The 20,830-nt window shown below is 31.7% G+C and overlaps 1 protein-coding gene across 1 annotated transcript; it reads left to right on the top strand.

Moving 5' to 3' along the window:
* Positions 1-293: 293 nt before the first annotated feature.
* On the top strand, positions 294-19,072 carry LOC130901007 (rhodopsin). Its single transcript, XM_057812048.1, has 8 exons — positions 294-446; positions 3,026-3,125; positions 3,495-3,621; positions 3,687-3,836; positions 5,308-5,521; positions 8,814-8,961; positions 16,622-16,899; positions 18,775-19,072. Exons 2-8 carry the CDS (start codon positions 3,039-3,041, stop codon positions 18,896-18,898), a joined length of 1,128 nt encoding a protein of 375 aa, XP_057668031.1. The 5' UTR covers positions 294-446; positions 3,026-3,038; the 3' UTR covers positions 18,899-19,072.
* Positions 19,073-20,830: the final 1,758 nt, after the last annotated feature.

Raw genomic sequence — 20,830 nt, 5'->3', positions numbered from 1 at the left:
CTTTCACCTTAACTTTATTAGTTTACACAATGATTACTCTATATAAAACTATTACTTAATATACATAGAATATATGACAAACAAATTCGACAAAACTCGTATTCAATTTTTAAAAAACTACTGAGTGTATTTTGATAATTGATTATTGTACAACATGGAACTATATGTATGTAATAAGTGACCTTGACTGAAAAATTTTTTATAATAAGAATAAGAAATATAATCGTATTAAGGTACTTGTATGCGAATCCTTAAAACGAAGAGCTTTATCTTTATTTAATTATGAGCGTAAAGAAATTTTCCTCACGAAAAACCTATAAAAGAAAATCTTAATTTTATAACGACGAGTCGAGCCCAAGAGCGTCTTTCAGATAATTTAAATGTAAAAAGTCTAATTAAAAAAATCAAAAAAACCGTGTTTATATTAGACTGTGATCATATTTAGGGTGAGTCGCTTTTTCTCATTTATCGTATTTATAAAGGTGGAAGCGATGTGGAAGATTAGATTTATTGATATAATAATATCTTTGTTATAGTTTGTACTTGTATCATTTATAATAAAATTGAGACACGTTGATATTCGTTTTAAAACTTACACTAACATTACATAAAAGAAATGTTATTTGATTTGGAGTTATTGATTTAAGTTTTGTAATGACTTAGAAGGACGACTCTATTACTGATAACTACCCGCCATAAACTAGTGGTTGTTTAAGTAGTTTTATGTGCTTTTAATAATAATACTTAATCAGGTACACTAAAATTGTTTCGAATGGTTTCAAATGTTTAAAATTTTTCGGAAGGTAGACAATATAGAGCCAGGATGAGGGAATATATCGAAGAAGGAACAGGCGTTAGACCTATTATGGAAGAAAGAAGAAGAAATAGTATTAAGGTTGAACGAACAAAGAATTTTCAACTCTCTTGTGTCAACAGCTTTGATTTTTTATTTCTTTATGAATTTATGGGATTTGATTACGAAACACTGTGAATGTGAGGAACTATATAAATAAATTGTAAAATGATGGATGAAACGTTCACGTCTTTTTTCATTACGAAAGGGAAGTGACTACAATACACAATAAAAAAATTGTTAATAGTTGTATACAATAATTATTGTAAATAAACTAAAAACACAAAAAAAATAATGTATAATTTATATAGGGAAATCTAATAAGTCTCAAAACCAACCTTTTGAGTACGGAATCATTGAAAAGACCTATACACAAAAATATATCTGTAAATATGGTTTGAGACCGTATTTGAACCCAATATTCACTTCTGTTTAAGCAATAAACTAAAGTAGTGATGGAGGAAACTACATAAAAATGTTTTGAACGACCAAACGCGTGAATGAAGTTATTGCGGGGTCGGCGCTTCTAAAAGAAGTATCTGCTTCCATTGGAGAAAAACAGAAGCCAACGTAAAAGTTTTCATAGAAAACATGAGATTTCTTCTAATACCATAACGGGGATACCATGAAGAGATACAATATGAAAAGAATGGTTGCTAGAAAAATTAATTTCTAACTTTCCTCGAAAGTTCGCGCTAGTACTAGGCTATTTGAGAATGGTAAAAAATAAATTTAGGTCTGAAAAATTAAAAAAAATACATTTTATTCTTTCTATTTGTTGAAAACGATGAAATTAATAATGCAAATTCATTAAAAATTTTGTCATGGGATCAGAAACAGATGGTTCACAAATCAGCTGCCAGTGACGTCACTAAATAGTAAACCTCAGATGCAGTTCGTTTAATGATATATTAGTATACCAGTATTTTTTTTCCTGCAGTTACAAAATATTTATAATAAATAACAATTAATTTTTTTCGTGACGATTTCTATTAAAATCCGCATGTAAAAATTTCGATCTACATCGGTCTCTATCAAGTTAAGGAAAATAACAATTTATACTTACATACATATGATCTTTACAAATATAAATTGAAGTTTTAGTCGATAAGTCTCTGGATGTCTTCGAGCTTTGTTCGTTCCTTCATTGTTGTAGACACGTGAATTGTTTTTCAGGTGATTCTACACAATGTATTAGTTATACTCAGTTTCAATCAATAGACATTTTATAACAAAAAAATAAACATCAAACTGTTTACAAGCTTACTATGTACTGACGTCACTGCACCGCCATATTGATAATGAGCGTTTCAGCGGGATGTTCAAACCGAAAATTTAAAAACTATTAACAATGCTTCTTATCATTATGTTTAAAAAGATGAGCCATCTAATTTGAATAGTAGAGAACAAGTTAAAGATGTTCAACAGTTATGTGATAGATTATTTGAAGAATTTAGTGTTGCTGAATGAAAAAAAAAAACATTTTTATCACTCGATAAAATGGGAAGAGAAGTTTGTGGAAGTAGAATCTTTCATAGACATGTTTGGACTTAATTTAGGCGACGATTTTGAATTTTAAAGTCAGGAGGACGTCTACGATAGCGACATCAAATATACTACTTCTGTTCATTATATTATTACTATAACTCAATAATCGAATACTGCACATATTGCTTTAAAAACAAAATAGCTACATAACCTAATATAAAAATAAAATACTAATTGATATCATGGTTTATACCTAGTATTTTTGTAATCAATGTTTGTGTAGTTAATTTACTCCTAAGTCCTCATCAACTTAATCAAAGTTGGCTTTTATTTTTTCTTAATATTTTTTCTTTTTAACACACAACCTAGCGTAACGCAACCAGTCATACCTCGTTCTGTTAGCTGCAAGACGTCAAATTGGTTCTGTACATTGTCAATTGTTTAAATGCAGGTTTAATTTTAAGAAATATTTAAAAGAGAAAAGATGTGACGTGTTATTAGTTTGAAAAATTCCTTCCGAAGGTATTTGGAATTATTTGAGAATTATATTATTGATTGGTAGTCTTCTCTGGATATTGAATGATGACAAAATAGTTAGGGAATGTTAATTTGGGGAAGAGCTAATAGTAAATCATGCATTTTTATTGTGTTATTTCTTAATTCAGATCATTATCAATTTTTTAGTGCCATATATAAAATGTCTGTAATGGGCGAACCGAGCTTTGCCGGATGGGCCGCACAGCGAGCAGCCGGCTTTGGCGGTAATATGACCGTTGTGGACAAGGTAACTAGTAGTTTTTGATTACTATAAATAAATTCACTACATACTACTTTGATATTTCATGCTTTTTTCACTGTTTCTTTACTGTTTTATACCAAACAACTTTTAGTTCAAATAAAAATTATATTATATATATATAATATATATATATATATATATATATATATATATATATATATATATATATATATATATATATATAAAATATTAGTTATTGTTTGACATTATGAAGTTATGTGTATCATTAGACGATTTCAAATTACTTCAGTAATAATAAAAGCAAATTTTACTAGGAAAAGATTTCAAAATATAAATTTAGGGAGAAATTAGTCATTTGGTCTATAATTCTAATTATCCAAGTTATATTTATAGGTATTGCCAGATATGTTGCATATGGTCGATGCCTATTGGTACCAATTTCCTCCAATGAATCCATTATGGCACGGCATTTTGGGTTTCATGATCGGCGTCTTGGGCTTTATCGCCATAGTTGGCAACGGTATGATACTATACAATTTTTCGAAATAAAAATACTACAAAGTTTCATTAAAACCTATGTTCTAGGGATGGTTGTATATATTTTTTTGGGGACTAAACAGCTACGTACTCCTTCCAACTTACTCGTTGTCAATTTGGCTTTCTCCGATTTTCTCATGATGGTTACTATGTCTCCTCCTATGGTTATTAACTGCTACTACGAAACCTGGGTTTTGGGTAAATATTTGCCAATCCAATAAGTTTATATTTTATATTTGAACTCATTATAAAATATTTTAAGCTGAAAAATAAAATATAAAATTGAAATATGAGGAACACTGAATATTTCGATTAATGAAGTAAGCAAAAAAATAATGACAGGTTTGACATATGCTAGACATTTTTTATAGAAATTTTGAGTAAGTGCAGTAAAGTTTTATAAAAAACCAATAAGTGAAAGGGGTTAGTTGAAAATAACTTGTGTTCCAAAAAGGAAAGAATAAGGCGTATAATCAATTTATTTTTCTAACCGCAGAAGTTCTATAACTTCAATTATACTGTGACATGCTATCCATATTAGATTTTTTTGAACCACTACCACTGTTTCAACTTTCTTTACTCTACTTTATGTTATCCTCATCAATTTTAATAATACACGTGGCGGAATCCATTTTTCCTTTCCGCACGAACTATAACTAACTGCTGCCCCTTCTGCACTGGTTTTTGTAGTCTTTCGTTATTGTTATCAGACAAAGTTTCGTCCTTGTAGATAATGGGTCGACCATCCTCACAGTATTCTTTTATCCTATAGTTCCAATTAGTTTTTATTTTGCACAATCGAAAACTTTCATTTCGTACACAAACTGTCTTCATCTCCGCTGAACCCTAAATTTTTTGACTTTGAAGAGAAGCTAAAGATATCGGAGAAACTTGTTGCACATGTTATGAATAAGTATTCGGGTGTGTGAAAGCTTTGTTCCAAATATCGACAATCGACAAAAAACAACAACGAAATGAGTTCTGAGCAATGTTTAAAGCTGTTCAATCACAATAAATCCGAATTTTTGCGTAGATATGTGACAATGGATAAAATATGGTCTATCATTTCACACCGGAGTTCAACCGACAGTCAGCCGAGTGGATTGCACGTGATGAACTCCAAATCGTGGAGAGACATAAAAGTCGGTTGGCAAGGTTATGGTATCAGTATTTTGAGATGCGTTTTGTATAATATGCATAGACTATTTTAAATAGAGAAAAAACCCTTAGTAGTGAATATTACGTAGCAGTATTGAAAGATTTGAAGGGCGAAGATGCGCAAAACGGTACCATTTGATTTCGAGTTGCCTGCGCATCTAGCATATTCTTTAGATGTGCTCTTAATTTTTAAGATTATTTCGCTATTATAGCCTATTTTGATTCTAACAAAAAAATATTTTTTCTCTATCAGTATACGAATTTATTAGTCCACCTATTAGATTTAAAAGATTATTTTCTGGCATGTTTTTTCATATTTTTGAACAGATAATTATGATGATTTTAAGCTCTCATGTAAAGCTGAATGGATAGTCGACATTCAATCTTCTTCAAGCTGTAGTTCTTTATAAGTTTACAAAATAAATTTTGAGGCATCACTTTTCATAAATAAATTTTCTGATTCACATTCAATTCAATGAGACACTCTGATTTTCATTTTGTTATTATCTAGGTCCATTCTTTTGTGAATTATATGGTATGTTCGGATCACTTTTCGGTTGTGCTTCAATTTGGACAATGGTGTTCATCGCTTTGGACCGATACAACGTCATTGTTAAAGGATTGAGTGCTAAACCACTGACTAAGAAAACTGCTTTGTTAAGAATTTTACTCATTTGGACTATGTCCGTCGGATGGACTATTGCACCATTATTTGGCTGGAACAGGTGAGAAAAATTTTTATATACATGTTTGTAAAAACTTTTTATTTCCATCATTATATATTTATTTTCTTCTGATTCACTCTGATCAATAAGTAGATTCCTCCAATCCTTTTTCCAATAAATGTTGTTCTCTTTCTATTATGGTTTTTTCTTTTATAACTTCTAATGCTTATAACGCGAGCTTTGTTTTTAGATCTTCTTAAAAGATCCTCCACTTTTTTCTCTACCCATTTTTTGCACATTTTTTTGTACAATAGTTGTACAATTTTTTTCTCGACAATACAATAATTTTTAGAATAACTTCGATGCTTATTGTTTATTACATTTATGTCTTGTATAAGAATGATTCAACACGTTGAGTCCCCGTGAGGTCCATAGGCCCGTAACTGAACTTTCTCACAGCTCAGAACGGTCCTATGGACCGCACTACGTATTTTATTTCAAACCTTTTCCACGGCCCAAAGGATCGTATTTGAATGTGTTTAACAGTTTGATTGGATCGTCCTGGGTCCAATTGACTTTTTTTCCTTACTTATCATATTTTTACTGATTACTTCAACATAAATCAAATAATATTTATGCTACCTTCACGTTACCTTGATCTCAAATTACTTATTTACGTAACTAATTAAAAAAAGAGTGAAATTGTTCAACAAGAGTAATATTTGCCAAAACGAGTGCCAGCGAGATTACCAAAGATTGTTTAGTACGTGGGTCTACCTAATGTTGAAGGATACACAGCACATTATTTCAGACACTCTTTCTGGCAGACTCAGGAGTGGATATTCTGATAAAGCAACACTGAGGATGGAAATCCAATAGTGTAGTCGAAGGCTATGTTGAGAGTTTATTAGAAAATAAGAGAAGAATTTCAGAAAAAATTCTTGGCCAAACCTTTGTAGATATCACAGCTTCAAATGAAATTAACATTAGACAAGAAGTTCAAGAGAATATTCAACCAGAACATTTATTGTGTTGGCTGTATACGCATTTTTATTTTATTCAATAGTCTTTCAACAAACAAATACATAGTTGTGCAATTAAAAGTTATATGTATGCGTCTAGCCTAACTCGTCATCAATGTCATTTTAATCTAGATAGAAATTAATTGCACTTGCATAGGTTTTTGTTTATGATGTAATACTACCAAGCTAAGTCTCTTTCTTTTATCAAGATTCTTACTGTGAGTCGAGATTTTTTTTTCAAAAAGTTTGACTCTTTGGAGCTCCTTCGGGTCGGGTACCTCAACAATTGTGGACAAGGCTAATTCGGGCTAGACTGTAACTTTGGAACAATTGTGTGTGGTGTCTTGACGTTTGTATTATGTAGTATCAGATTATGAAAATATATAGACTTGTTAACTGTTTTTATACATATATAAAGTCGTTTTGTGCTAATGATGTATGCTGTATACTTATGCTACAGTTACACATATGACTTATTTGAAAAAACTTTTAGTAACCATTTTTTTTCGCAAATTTAACATAAATTGAAATATTATCCCGATACGTTACTTCAAGAACATACTGTATATCTAATGACGAGTTAATAGGAGTTTAATTGAACATACCCTCTCTAAAAATTAAAAAAAAATACACAAAAAAGCGCAAAGTTAGGGATAGTTATGTATGCAACAAGTGAGTGAAATAATACATTTTTTCACAAGTAGGACGGTTTGACCGGTAATTTCTACGAGTGAAATAAAACTTATTTTACTCACGAATTTAGTACAAAATTTAGTAGACTTGAAAAAATTCGACAAAACCTTTATCAATTTTTATTTTGTAATAGTTACAACTGTGAGCATTATTAATTTGAAGGGAAGATGTTACATTACTATTGGTACTTGAATTGGCAACATTTGACGAGTTCAAAGAAATAATATCGTTTATAGTTGTATTAGTAAATATATTGGATTGTTGGTAGGATTGTGAACATTTACAATGTTCCTTTTAAAATTTCCACTGTGGAATCCATTTTGTTTTTTATTGAGTCGTTTACGTAACCCTTCCTAACTGTGTTGGATTTCCACCCACAGTTCTTCTTTAGTTGAATTATATCACCACCGAAATCCACCAATAGATACGCCGAAGAGCGTCGAAATGTATGCCCAGTGTAGTTTTTTGGATTAGGTAAATTCAAGTATGTTGTGATAATCGAGGGAATTTTTGAAAAGGTATTGATACCTACAACTTGGGTTTTGCATTTTCCAATTCTATACTGCAAAAAGAAATGATCTGTTTTGACATTTGTGCGTCGTAAATTTTTTACAAATGATTACCAAGTTGTTACCAATCAATTGTCAGATATTTCACTAATAACAGTAAATCGACGTTAAAACATTTCTGGTATTATTAATATCGTTACACTTCTTTTTATATAATTCCTTCCTCCGCAGAGCTACAGCGATTCCGAATATTAAAGCAACCTGAAAGATGTTACAAATAATATCTAAACTTACATTAAAATTTTTTGCTGTCATACCTTATGCATGAGATAATGATCGTGTGGAGCTTGCAACAAAAATTTATTAATTTCTTCACGGACAAATGTTTTAGATATTTTGGGTTTATAGCCAACTGATTTATTTTTCAAATATGCAATGAGTTTAGAGTATTTATTGATGTCTAGGTCGTTATTTACTATTAAGATGCCTTTCAGTTTTGAATAAGTCGACCAAAGTGTTGAAGACTTCCACATTTTCGATTTAATTTCACTTCACTCTTTATGTGAAGCTGTTTATATCTTGTTTGGTATGCCCCTCCATAAACGAATTATATTCCTTCAAATACTGTTCCCTGGATTCCTCAGAGGAGAAGATTCATAGTCGCTGCAGTTGCCGATTCAACAATATCTTTTGGTGTGCAGTGCCTTTTAATTAGACACAAAACGGATTTTCTTGAAGAATATTAAGAAATAAAAGTGGGACAGTTTATCGGAGAAACGAATTGACACGAGAAAGCGTTCACAGCACAATATTTTGATAAAATAATTTTATAATGGCGTTAAAAAACGTAACACGTTTTTTTCACGCTGTTTGACCGATCCAAAAATTACATTCTTTATAAATGCAAATGAATAAAAAAAAACGTGAATATTATGACGGACGTAGAGAAAATATATTATAGATCATAACAGAAATATGAGAAAGTTGCATTTTTGGAAAAAATTAGATAAAAAAGTTTTTCATAGTAGAAACAATGATTGTAAAATTTTAGTATTTATAGTTTTATCAGTTCTCAAACAAAGTGTGTGGGAACAGTCAATATACTTGCAATTATTTATCCTTTTGCAGATATGTCCCCGAGGGTAACATGACTGCTTGCGGAACCGATTACCTCAACCAAGATCCGCTGAGCAAAAGCTATTTATACGTTTATGGATTTTTCGTTTATTTCTTACCACTTTTCACTATTATCTATTCATATTTCTTCATCGTGCAGGTAAGTATAAATTCGAAACGTTTAGATTATTGATAGTTATACAGGAAATAATAGATCCACAGACTTATAAGGAAATGGTTCTTTAAATGAGAAACAATATGCGAGGTGGATTACACCTTTCAGTATATTAGAACGATTTGAATTCAGATAACTTTAAATTTTTTATTTTTATTGTTCGGCTTATTTTTTATTTCAATAAAAACAGTTGATTTTTATTAAATCTTTGTTACAATTTTCGTTTTTTAAATCACATGCTACCATCTTATAATCTGTCAAATATTTTTGATACACTGTACGATTTATATAGAAAAGCTGTGCCAAAAGAAACAGCTTCTGATCTAAGATAGAGCAATTGGTGAAATAAGAAAAGGGTATAGACGAAAAGAACGATGTAACATTTAACGAAATTAACCCTCTTCGTATATCGTTCTAATATTGATAGTATTACTATCTCTATGATTAGCGTTAAGCTAAATTTTTCACCACTGCCAAATAATAGTTGACGTCTATTTCCTCGAAATGGGCATTCAAGTATGTTAGGAAACAGGAAAATATCGCTGGATCCTGATCTGGTGATTACTGTTGATTGTCAATCCAATCAAAGTGTAATTTTAGCCATGGCGATCACGGAAGTATGAGTAGATATGCGTTTTCCTGATGGAAGAACATTTTATTTTTATTCAAATACGGTGTCGCTTTCTTGCAATTTCCCTCTTTAACGTAACAAGCAATAATTAATAATATTCTGCCTTTATTGTTTTATCTTCATGAGTATAGTAGTTCTAATCGAAGTGTCTGCCTGATTGGTGTTGGTAAATATATAATAGAATGAATAGAAATGTCCTTGTATAGATGTCAACTTTTTTATGATACTTCCTGAGCAGATGAAAGAGCTTGAAAAGGTCTGCTATTGTTTTTTTTTCTATCACAAAATATCCAATCAAATCTATAACTTCTATGCTCGTGAAAAAAGATGTTCACCGGCTATTTATGTATGTTTTACGTCAGTAAACGTAATAAATATTACAGTTCCAGATCTGAGACCCATTTTATTCAATTTTTCAGGTCAAAATACGTATAAGACCAAACAAATCTATCGCTCACTGCAACTCGCTTTTTGGAAATTTTGTTATACCAACTTTTTTCTATATATTTACTTAGAGAATCATTTCCCGAGAGATTGGAGTGCTATTCCGAAACATTCTGTATATAACTTCAAGAGATTCTACTTTAGATACGTCTCATTATCAGTTACGATTGATTGATAATTTAAAACAACAAAGTGAGTGAAAGTTGTGAAGTCGGTTTCAACACGGTCATAATATTCGAGCATTCACTCTCAGTAGTAAACTTGATTTCGGCCATTTTTAAACTTCAAGCATACCATTTTCGGCTAGAATTTCTATAGGTTTTGCTGTATTTTCAAATACAGCGCATATTTTAAATCAGAAGTGGAACTGCTTCCGTTATTTTGGTTGGAAGCCGACTGAGATACCACTTCATGACCAGCGGTATCAGACGTTTATTTTATGAGTAACTCTCGTAGTAATAGCGTGCACGAATTAATAAAATAAGGTATCAATCTATTGTTTTATTTCTTTATACCAGTAAATTTCGTGATAGTAAATTCTTAGTGGTAGAATTAAAGAAGCAGATTACCTTCAACCACACCTAGCAATTTGTTTTCCCTCTGAGAAGAGATTGCAGCCCTTCGGAGAATATATTACATTTTTGTCTCGTATACAAGCACAATCTACTATGTAACCTCTCGGGTGCAATATACTTGTTTATTTAATGATGTTACTTGTGTATACATTGGCGTAACAGATTTTAGATTATACAGTTTTTTAATTATTCCAGACACAATTACAAGAATAAATAAACAAAACAAGGATCGAGAAATGTGAGCTCGAAGATTAGATCATATTATAAACAAAAGAGCATAACTTTGAATCTGCAAGATAAGATGAAATTCTACCTATTTGATTTTGAAAGAATACATTAGATGAAAATTTGAAAGAATATGCTTCGAAAAACCAGAACATCTTATAACTACAGTGAGGTAATGGATTGGGTAAAAATTGTCACACTTTCCGAGGCGATTTATCGAGGTTTTTAACTTTTCCACTTTTTTCCGAGTATCTGTAAGGGTTGGCCCGATGCCTCAACCCCAAACCCGGAGGACCAGGATTTTAAATCGGAGCTTCTTCTCCTAGATACAATTCCTTCTCTAGTGCTAAAGATCTGTATTTACCCTACTATTGTTTCTATACTACCACTAAAAAGAAGGGTTGCCACTTACGCCGGATATTACGTAGCGGAACTTCTCTTCTTTGCTTCCCCGCCGGTGTGTTCTTTAGAATACTAGGCGTCCCACGTTCTACTAATACTTTTTGATAATATTTCTCCTTCTAGAACTCTTTTTTCTGAAGCCTTTTTTTCTATCATAATTGAATTATTCGCAAAAATTTGAGAATTTTTCTTTTGCAGAGTAAGTATCAAGTCTACTTCATGTGTTGTTTTTGGTTTTGGGCTCACTATAATTTCGAAAAACAGTTGTAAGCTTACTTCGAAAGCAACTGATACAAATTTAATATTAATTTAATTAGAAATTGATCTTTAAACCGTTGTTTTGAAATTAAGTAATAAATAAAAAATATTGAAATTTTGTCACAACGCATCTAACAATGATCAAGATTGATAGCTAAGCTAGAATAGTCGAGTTATAGGTTTCTAATGGATTTTTCAATGATTTCTTGTTTGTTTATTGCTTAAATTTTTTTTCACATAAATAGTAAGAATTCTCCAATGATCATGGATAATAGTATACCATACAACAAGTGAGGAAAATGGCATAAATCAAGTTAGAGAGAAATATAAAATTATGTCACATTTTTACAGATAGATATTATAGTCATTATAAGTTTGTTCCAATCCATCAAAAAACCATCCTTGGTGACGATTCTACGCAATAGTGTCCCACCCGGCCAGTTACTGTTTTCGAACGATTTTATTTTGTGTTTCAACCGACTTGGGTATCGTTAGTGAACCGTTTCCGGGACGGTCTTTTCGATACTTGCTTAGGTTTGTTCCAACCTGCTAGTCGGGACTGTACTTGGAACGGTTATCTGAAGCGTTTAAACGATATTTTCTGCGCAATCTCCGGCTATGTGCGGTTCTTGCTATCAACTTAGTATCGAAAAGACCGTTCCGGAAACGGTTCACAAACGATACCTAAGACGGTTGGAACACAAATAAGAATCGTTCGTTTAACGGTAACCGCCCGGATGGAACACGTAATCTTTATTGCGCAGAATCGTCATACCAAGGACGGTTCTTTGATGGGTTGGAACGAACCTGTTAATAGCAAGTACTGTGACAAGAACTGTCGGAGATTGCGCAGAAAATATCATTTAAAAGCTTCCAATAACCCTTCCAAGAACAGTCTAGACTAGCAGGTTGGAACAAACCTATAAAAACCATGAGTTAAACACGGAAGATAAAAGCTGACGCTTGGTGGGGTAATGACCTTCGTTTAAATAATTATAATATACTTGCCTAAATCGGCACAAATGTACAATGGATCATTTAAGAAATTAATACCTTCAGAGACTTTATAGCAACATTTGAGGCACTTAAAAGATGTTAATTATGATAATGTGAGTGAAAAATATTTTTTTACTCTGTACCTATTTATTTTTTATTGAAAGAAGTTTATGACTTCCAATTATATTTTATATAGAATATTAATTTTAATTTTCATGCAACCAACTGATGATTAAGAGTGATATTTGTGCATTAAAAGTGTGTGGTTATTGTAAATATTCTAAGATACGCTTATGTCAATGTAGATTAATAAAAAACCGACTGGTATTCGGACAAATAAAACTCGTGTGCTTGTGTAATTTGATTAAAACCGTCAGAGGAAATATGACCTGCAGATTGGTACAAGTAATGCTCACTTTCTAGGGAACTCTCGCAATATAAAATATGCATTTGATCTTTCATGTTGTGCAGCTTTTTGAATTATTTGGCATTTAATTAATAAGAATTAAATGCTGGATATTTTGAATATATAGTGAGCTTCAATATACTAAATACAAGGAAATATAGGTCGTACGTTATACAATCACTCGTTCGTTTTCTATATTCTGTAAACGTTTTTTATAGAAACTATTTTGTCGTTTCCACCTAATTTTGGTCTTCATCAAAATATCATCTAACTTTAATATCTCTTATATTAAGGTCACAAAATGTTTTGTTGCCAATAATAAATAGTACTCGCATAAATGTAATTTTTTGGCTCTAGTAAATCGAAAAATCATCCGATTTCGATGAATTTTTTCTCAAAATCTTCATTTTTACGGCGGATTTATGAAAAAAAATATGGGAAACATCTCACCTGGAGATTTCATATAGTTTTATGACTTTAAATGTGATCATAAACGCACTTCTTCGCATATAATCGTTCATAACATTTTTACAAAGCATCAAACACAGTTCATATATTTTTTTTGTTAATATTACACAAAAAACGAACATTTTGGTTGAAAAAAAAATTGAAAAATGTTTATTTATTCCTTTTTTATCTCTCTTGAAGATTTTATATGGTTTTATGACTTTAAATTCTATTCAACAATCAACCTTAGTAAGAATAGATACCATTTTTTTAATTGGTGATAATTTTCAATTTTTTAAAGTTAACTTTTAATATTGTACACTTCATTACAGTAAGTGATTTTAAGAATGTTTTTGTTCTTATAACTTTACTGATTACTTAATAAAAAAGGTACAAACGATTATATGTGAGAAAGGGTCAACTTTAAGAGAAATTGTTATTATTTTTAATTGTGAAAACATGATAAATCAACATTTTTGTATAAATTGTTTTTTCAATTTGTTCGTTTTTCGTGTAGATTATGAAAAATATAATATAACAACTTCATTTGATGATTTGGAAAAAAGTTATCAACAATTATACGTGAATGAGTGCATTTTCATGAACATTCAAATCCCTGCAACCAACATAAGTTTTCTTTTTTTTTATTCCCATATTTTTTTCAGTAAATACGCCGTAAAAAAAGATTTTAAAAAAATTCGTCGAAATTGGATGATTTTTCGATTTTCTAGAGTCAAAAAAGAGGGGACCGCGAAAGTATAAAATTACCAAAAAACTAATCGTTTATGTATTTAGTCATATATTTGTAGTGTTATTCACAACAAATTAGATGATATACATATATACATATTTATATGGAATTATTAGATAATTACTTATTAATTTAAGTTAAAAAATTGAGGCAATTGAACATTTGCTCACAACCCTAACTTGTTCTTCAATTTAATAGGAGAGACGGCTTCTTCACCTAACCGTAGCAATCTGGAAAACTATGTTGAATATAAGAGCCTGAACTCGCGGCAATTCTTTCAGAGCTGTCCACTTTTGTGTAGTTTCGTACATACATTTCTAGACCTCGAAGTCTTCTGACTTGGCTTTGCAACTCTGTAAATTTTCCACTCCACAAAGCTTCCTTTTTGAATCGATCAATTGCGTTTATAGATATCCAGCTTCAATTTCAAATGGTAGATTTCGGTTATTTGTGTTGAGAGGTTTTACTATGAATGCTAGAATGGTTTTGTTGGTTTTGAATTGCTCAAATCTGTCAGCAAATTCATCTTTAATTTTTGTTATAAGTGTGAGCTGTAATTTGTATCAACAGTTGCACTGATTTTATCGGAATATTGCTTTAAAAATTAAAGAAGAAGTAATTTCTCTTCAAAACAAACCAATTCTTGTACCAAAACCTAGGCAGGGTGTAACCTTCATTGCAATTTAAGATTTGGTTCATTTAATTTCGCTGTGATATCCATAATAAAGTAAAACTTTTCCAACCATTTGTTGCTCTTTCATCCAAAGTGATACCTTTTCCTTGTAGGAATGTATTTATTTCATTGCTTTTAACAAGATGCTATTAACAATTTTGATTACCGAATTCATAACCTCAACAAAACGGTTCTTGATGTATTATGCAGTGAAACTTCAGAACTGCAGAATTTCATGGTTTAATTTGCTCTGAAGAATCGTTGTTGCCCATTTATTTTTTTATACTTCATGTCATACTTCTGGCTCCATCAGTTGCCATTAAAACGATTTTATTTAAATTGATCCAATTGACTTCAAGGTATTTCTACATGTCATTCGCGATATTTCCTCTTCTCGTCCCGATAGCGGTAGCAACTATAGAAGTTCTTCTTTTGGACCTTGGGAAGACATATATCTGACAAAAATAACAACTTGTGTCGTGTTTTTTATGACACGTCAATAGCAAGTGATAAGGCAGAAGAAAGTTGAATATCTTCCACTTGCAAATATGTTACATTTAAAGACATTTCAGAGCATAATGGCAAATTGTCAAGATTTCTGGTTTGTTTTTGAAATCACGAAACAGTTCTTCAGATGCACGTAGGAAGGAATCCTTTACGGGTGTCACAGAGCCGTAGGATGTCAATCACTGACAATACAAATACAAATCACTGACAATAGAAATAGTTTCTAAACTGAATTTACTATGAAATTTATAAAATACAAAGAGTTTTACTTAAATTGGTTATAACCCAATTTCAAAAATTGTCTTTTTTGTGTTTCCTTCCTCAAACATTGAAACCATTATAGAATCACTTAGTTGTCATTCTGTCTGTCTGCCGTTCTGTTGAGAAGAAGAAAGAACCATAGATTAAGATCTATAGTTCTTGGAGCCATGGAAAAACTTTTAAGTTAACGTAACAAAGACACGATAGTTTATGCTGCAAAAAACTTATATTTTTGAACTCTTAAAAGAATCAAAATTTATATTTACCCATTGTAAATCAGTGTATAACTTTCACAATAAAATCAAAGGCATCAGTCTTCCAAGTTTGACTATGTTTATTTTATCTATATGTCCGCTCCCAACCGATTTATTGAATTCTGTTAATTCGTCTCTGCCTTGCCACCTTCTGCTAAAGCCTCTATGTCTCTTTCTATCCTTAAGACGACAATCTTTTCTCCCGTCATATCCTGCTAAAATATCCTCCAATTATATTCATCTGTTTCTTATCACTTTTCTTCCAACAAATCCCCAAGCAATTATAACTTTTAGTTGGGAGTCTAGTAGTAATCCAGGAAGTTATAAGGATGTTTATGGCAAAGGAATTCTTTGATTCGATGGTACGAGTCAAATAACGGGCTTGAAGGTCATTTAGACGGCTCGAAATGCATATTATGTCAATATCGATTTAATGGTATTACTAGGGCTTAATCGGCACTTCTGTTGGCAATACTTGAGGATGTACTGCTGGAAAGTCAAGACTTTTTGAGGAGATGGTCCGGTAAGCAGCAGGAGGCGTTTGCTCTATATGCTGTTATAGAACGGATGAAGGTTTCATAAGTATGGAATAAGGTGCGGGTTTTCTTTCGAATGCACAATAATTACAATATGGCAGTTTATATACATTAACCTAAATTAGAGTGGGAGGGACGCTTCCGGTAAACAGAGCTGGCATATACTATAGCAAATACAAAACTACATATCTACTACAAGATGCGTACTAGCCCAAAAATATACAACTACAAAAATCTTATTAACAGCTGTAGAGTATATTTGTTGATAATTTTTTTCAGGCTGTAGCTGCTCATGAAAAGTCCATGAGAGAGCAAGCTAAAAAAATGAATGTGGCTTCTCTGCGTTCTTCCGAAGCTTCCCAGACTAGCGCTGAATGTAAATTGGCCAAAATCGCTCTTATGACTATATCTTTATGGTTTATGGCGTGGACACCATATTTAGTCACGAATGCTGCGGGTATTTTAGGAAATAGTAAAATCAGTCCTTTGGCTACTATTTGGTGTTCGTTGTTTGCTAAGGCTAACGCTGTATACAATCCAATCGTATATGGAATTAGGTAAGATATATCTCATTATCTTAGTAATATTATCTTTCAAAGTTTTTATGATACTTTTATTTAAATCGAATCACATCTTATGGTACGATGTTCTAAAATATATACTATATATGTACAGTACTTTAGACTTCTAAGGTCCAAGACTTCTATCATCAGTCTTCAACTGATTTCACAATTCTTCTCCACGGGTTGTGATTCTGTACTTTTGTACTCCGGTTATTCATCTCCAAAATCCTCCAACACTGCATCGAACCATTTTTTCCTTGACCTCCCTCTTCTTCTTTAATGATCCTTTTTCCTGGCGCTTTTTAGTATGCCCAAATCATTTTACTTTTTGAACTATTATGTATCTTGTTATTGATGGGTATCTTTCAAGTATTGGTTAGTACTTCATTTGTTTTTATTGCACCAGAAAGCGGTTTTGTTTCTTCTACCTTTTTAAAACCCATGTAACTGTTGGTTGTTCGATATATTCTGATTTTAGCTGCTATATATATAATTTCTGTAATTTTGTTAACTTAATAACATGACCCTACAGCTTTACTTCCGATCGGTATTCTTTTATTTGCTTCAATTTGTTATGAACAAACCCGACAGGCATTCTTGAGGTTTCCAAGAGTGCTTACTTGCACCGATTTTGATCTTAACTTACGACTGAGGTTCGTGAAGTGCTACGTTTTTTCGGTGCTTCTCTACGGCATGGAAGGCTGGACATTGAAGACAACTGCGATTAGCAAGTTGGAGGCTTTCGAGATGTGGCTCTACCGCATAATCCTGAAAGTGAAAACAACGTGAAGTATTTGAATTAATTAAGAAGCGAAAAACAGCGTACCTAGGGCACATTATGGGAAACAACAAATATGAATTTTTGCACCTACTGATCGAAAGTAAAATTGAGGGAAAGAGAGGGATCGGATGGCAGAAAATATTTTGACAGCGAAACATCAGGCAGTGGACAGGATTTAATACATACCACTCCATTAGTGGATATGCATTGAAAGAAGAATAAGTCCGTTCTTCATTATTATTTGACAGTATTGCTTGCAGTATCCGAATTGTTAGACTTTTCTTATGTCTTATATTTGCTGTTCTTTCCCGCTTCAATCCCTATGTATTCCTTTTTCTTGGTTTATTCCTAGTCCATAATTTTTTTCCTTCTTTCTTTCGAATATGCAATTATTTGCTGTTTGGTAAATATCTGTAGAAACTTATACAGATATTAACCTCTAAAACTAAATAGTGCTATCAAAAGCACCCAGTATCAAAAACATCCAGATTACGAAAAATTGTGATTATCTATAAAATATCTAGTTTTGGATATCTGAGAGTAGAAATATGAAGTTACTTGAGGTAAGAAGCAAACGATTGAGGCAGTTTAAATATCAGAATGTCAATTGAAAATTTTTGAAGTTAATAATGAGTCGTTCATTCGAAATGAAAGTCATCGAAACGTAAACAAAAGGGATCCTCAGAAACTCGGAAATGAAGATATATAGATCATTCATCATCATCATCAATCATGCAGGACAAATATTGTGAGGCATAATACAATGACAAAGAAAGGAATTAGAGGCAACATAGAAAATCGAGAGATTAAATAATCAATGGGCAATAGTCTTTTAGGTTATTTCTTTGAATAATAGTGATATAGATCTCAAATATCTTTGCAGATATTTGAAAAAAGTAGAGAAAAGAAAGGGATCCATTAAAAACAGGCATAATAAAAAAATAACCGGCAAGAAATTTACGACAATCACCTCTTAAAAAGGTTTCATTTATTCATTGTTTTTATTGTTGACTTTTGAATTTAATTAATTGTAAATTTATTATAGGTCATACATAGAATTAATGATAAGATTATTTAAAATGTTTCAGTCATCCAAAATACAGGCAAGCACTCGAAAAGAAGTTCCCGTCGCTTATCTGTGGTTCGGCTCAAGATGATACGGTTTCCACTGTTACTGGAGTGACAGGTTCTGATGAAAAACCGGGGGCTTAAACATAAAGAATTTCGTTTTTTACCACGACGACTGTTTTCGTATTTCGGTGCACGTTAACTTGACGATATGAACAACAAAAACAATAATTGTAAATATGATAAAAAAATATAGCAGAATACATGAAATGATGGACTCGTATTGTATTTTTGTTAACATTAAATCTTGCAAGCATGTTCACAGTGTTTTTATTATTCCAAGAAATTTAACACCTTACCTTAAGTATATTTAAAATAAATTATAGAAAACAGAGAACAGTTTTTTGTTTAGTCCCTAATCCTTATAACACCATATTAAAATTTCGAAATTAAATAATAAAAATTCAAAATCGTAGGGGCGTAGGGGTGTTTGAAGGTCGAAATCGCAGAAAATGGTCCCATTTGAAGTGCTGTTTCATCAATTGCTTCCGCTTCCTTCGTATTCTCCAGATCTGGCCCGTAGCGATCTTTTTCTTGTCTCAGACTTCAAGAGGATGCTCGTTAGACAGTAATTTTGCGCCGATTTAGAGATTATTGCCAAAATTGAAGCCCTTTCTGATACTAAAGGCAAATGGTATCGAAAAATTCTATGACGACTATAATCGTTATATCGTCCTCAATGGCAACTGAATTCGATAATAGAATCAAATTCTCTCAAAAAAATATTTTTTAAGTGCTAACATACGAACTTTTCAGCCAACCTGTTAATTGTTTTAAGTTTTGAAAAGGATTTTGTCGATAGATTTCGGATTCACTCACAAACGCATCAATAAAAACGACGCAAAATGAAAAAAAAAAAGCGTAAAAATCGACTGGGTTATCAAAAGATTTTTTTTTCAATTTATTGTTCAAATTGGGAGTTTCCATTTTTCTGTAAATGGATACAGTTTTTAATATAAAATTGGAAATAAGTTTTTGCCTACTAGATGGAGTCACAATCCCACGTTCGTTTTTTAATAAATATCTTTGTCTATTGGCTTATCGTATATACTTTAGAATCTAACCTAAAAAATGCGGTAATCAAAAGGTTTTATGTGGAATTTATGAACTAAATATTGTTATTTTCAGTGGGTTTAAAACTTTATATAAAAACAACTTATTTGTTTGTTTACAATTCTTTGAAACAAAATTAGTGAACCAAGTTTTGGCATGTGGTGACAAGATTTGAATACAAAAATAAAGCTTACTAGTAATTTGATACGAAATGAGCATACCTTTTGAATCAGTTTGACAATACTTGTTTTGATTAACAAAACTCTTGCTACACAATCGTCGGATTGTTGTTCAATACTTAATAATTCTTGATATTACAAATTGGAGCATGTTTGCAGGTCGCCATTTTATTTAGCTATTTCGCTGTCACGTGAACATATAAAAAAGTGCTTATCGCCTGCCAACTTAACTAAATTAAAAGTTAACATGAACATGGTTACCAACTTTGACTCTATATAAAACAAAATAGTGTGAGGTAAGGTTAGGGTCAAGGTTGGGATAGGACGGGTCAGCTGTCAATCTGATCAATTCTCAACAAAATATGACCCAAAATAAGATGTACCCACCTTTTTTTCCTTTTTTGCAGCTGCTTTAAGTTGTAATCATTACGGTAACAGCTTTTTCATTTATTTTCATATTATCTTATATGAAAAATGATTGTATTCCTGTTAAAAGTAAACACCACCTACATCTACGCACTTGATTAACCAAAACTCCCCCAACTACTTTTTGAATTATCTAAAAATAATTGAAAAATCTATCTATGAATATAAATAACCCAAATCACTGGCCACATCAGGCGAATAGGGTGGATATTCAATGATTATTAAAATATATTCACGTGAAAATTCATCCGTCATCCATGCATGTGTGATGATGCTTCCTCGTTATGCAGCCTCGCAACTCGAATCTAGATCTCAAATTGGTAAAAACTCGCTGGTACATTGCGTGGGCAATAGCTGA

The sequence above is a fragment of the Diorhabda carinulata genome, chromosome X (assembly GCF_026250575.1).
Source record: "Diorhabda carinulata isolate Delta chromosome X, icDioCari1.1, whole genome shotgun sequence".
NCBI lineage: Eukaryota > Metazoa > Arthropoda > Insecta > Coleoptera > Chrysomelidae > Diorhabda > Diorhabda carinulata.
This window is presented reverse-complemented; position numbering and strand designations above follow the sequence as displayed.